Raw genomic sequence first — 1439 nt, forward strand, 5'->3', positions numbered from 1 at the left:
GGGACAGGGGACAGAGACAGGGGACAGGGACAGGGACAGGGACTCACCCAGCTCGTGGGGCAGCTCGTGGCAGAGCACGGCCAGCGCTGTGCTGAGCCCGCTGGAGAGGCCGTGCGAGAAGGCGGCTCCTGCGGGGACAGGCGGCGCTTGTCCCCTTGTCCCCTTGTCCCCTGGTCCCTCTGTCCTCCTGTCCCCCTGTCCCCTCGTCCCTTTGTCCTTCTGTCCCTGAGAAAACTTTTTCCTCCTGTCCTTATGTATCCGTCTCTCTCCATCCCCATCCCCGGTCCCGGTCCCAGTCCCTGTCATCACCCCCGTCCCCATCCCTTGTCCCCATCCCTGTCCCCGGTCCCGGTTCCTTGTCCCCATCCCTTGTCTCCGTCCCCGGTCCCTGTCATTTGTCCCTGGTCCCGGTCCCCGTCCCCATCCTTGTCTCCATCTCTTGTCCCCGTCCCCATCCCTGTCCCTGTCACTTTCCCCGGTCCCGGTCCCAGTCCTGGTCCCGGTCCCCTGTCCCCTGTAACCCCGTCTCTTGTCCCCGGTCCTGGTCCCGGTCCCCTGTCCCCTGTAACCCCGTCTCTTGTCCCCGGTCCTGGTCCCGGTCCCCTATCCCCTGTCCCTGTCCCCGGTCCCTTGTCCCCGGTGCCGGTCCCGCCCGCACCGATGGCCAGCCCGTCGGTCAGGTTGTGGATCCCATCCCCCAGCACCACCATCCACACGATGTCCGCGGCCGCGGGGCCGAGCGAGTGACCATGGGAGTGACCATGGGAGTGTCCGAGGGGCGGTTCTGGAGGGTCCTCGGGGGGTCTCAGCTCCATCTCCGGTTCCGGTGCCGTCAGATGTCGCAGCTCGGTCCCTGCGGCGGGACGGGCCCGCGGTGAGCACCGGCACCGGGAGCGGCGCCGGGCCCGGGCTCCGAGGGGTCCGTACCTGCCCGTGACGGTGCCGGGACCCCCGCGGCCAGGCCGGGGGTCTCTCCGTGGGGGTGTCCCTGTGGGAAACGGCGGCGTTGGGAGCGGAGCCGCTCCCGGTGTCCCTCCCGCTCCCGGTGTCCCTCCCGCTCCCGGTGTCCCTCCCGTGCCCGGTGTCCTCCCCGTGCCCGGTGTCCCTCCCGAGCCCGGTGTCCCCGCCGTTCCCGTCACGGTGTTGTCCCCTTGCCGACCCCGGTGTCATCCCCATTCCCGCCCCGGTGTCGTTCCCCTGCCGGCCCCGGTGCCTGTCCCGGTGTCCCCGCCGTTCCCGTCCCGGTGTCGTTCCCCTGCCGGCCCCGGTTCCCGCCCCGGTGTCCCCGCCGTTCCCCTTGCGGTGTCCCCACTGCACCCGCCCCGGTGACCCCGCCGCTCCCGTCCCGGTGTCGCCCCGTTGCTGGCCCCGGTTTCTACCCCGTGCCCGCCCCGGTTTCGCCTCCCTGCCCGCTCCGGTGTCCCCGCCGTGTCCGCCCC

At 71.6% G+C, this 1439-nt stretch overlaps 1 protein-coding gene across 1 annotated transcript in view; it reads right to left on the reverse strand.

The window, feature by feature from the left end:
* The window catches only part of SLC39A5 (solute carrier family 39 member 5), an 8047-nt gene that overhangs the window by 2307 nt on the left and 4301 nt on the right, over positions 1 to 1439 (reverse strand). Inside the window, exons 4-6 of the mRNA XM_057388580.1 lie at positions 928 to 988; positions 659 to 853; positions 48 to 128 (exon numbers count right to left, since the gene is read on the reverse strand). Of these exons, the coding sequence (XP_057244563.1) occupies positions 48 to 128; positions 659 to 853; positions 928 to 988 (337 nt within the window). The remainder of the gene's footprint in view (positions 1 to 47; positions 129 to 658; positions 854 to 927; positions 989 to 1439) is intronic.

Source organism: Malurus melanocephalus, unplaced genomic scaffold (assembly GCF_030028575.1).
Source record: "Malurus melanocephalus ecotype Western Australia unplaced genomic scaffold, MMel_1.1 scaffold_2131, whole genome shotgun sequence".
NCBI classification, from domain to species: domain Eukaryota; kingdom Metazoa; phylum Chordata; class Aves; order Passeriformes; family Maluridae; genus Malurus; species Malurus melanocephalus.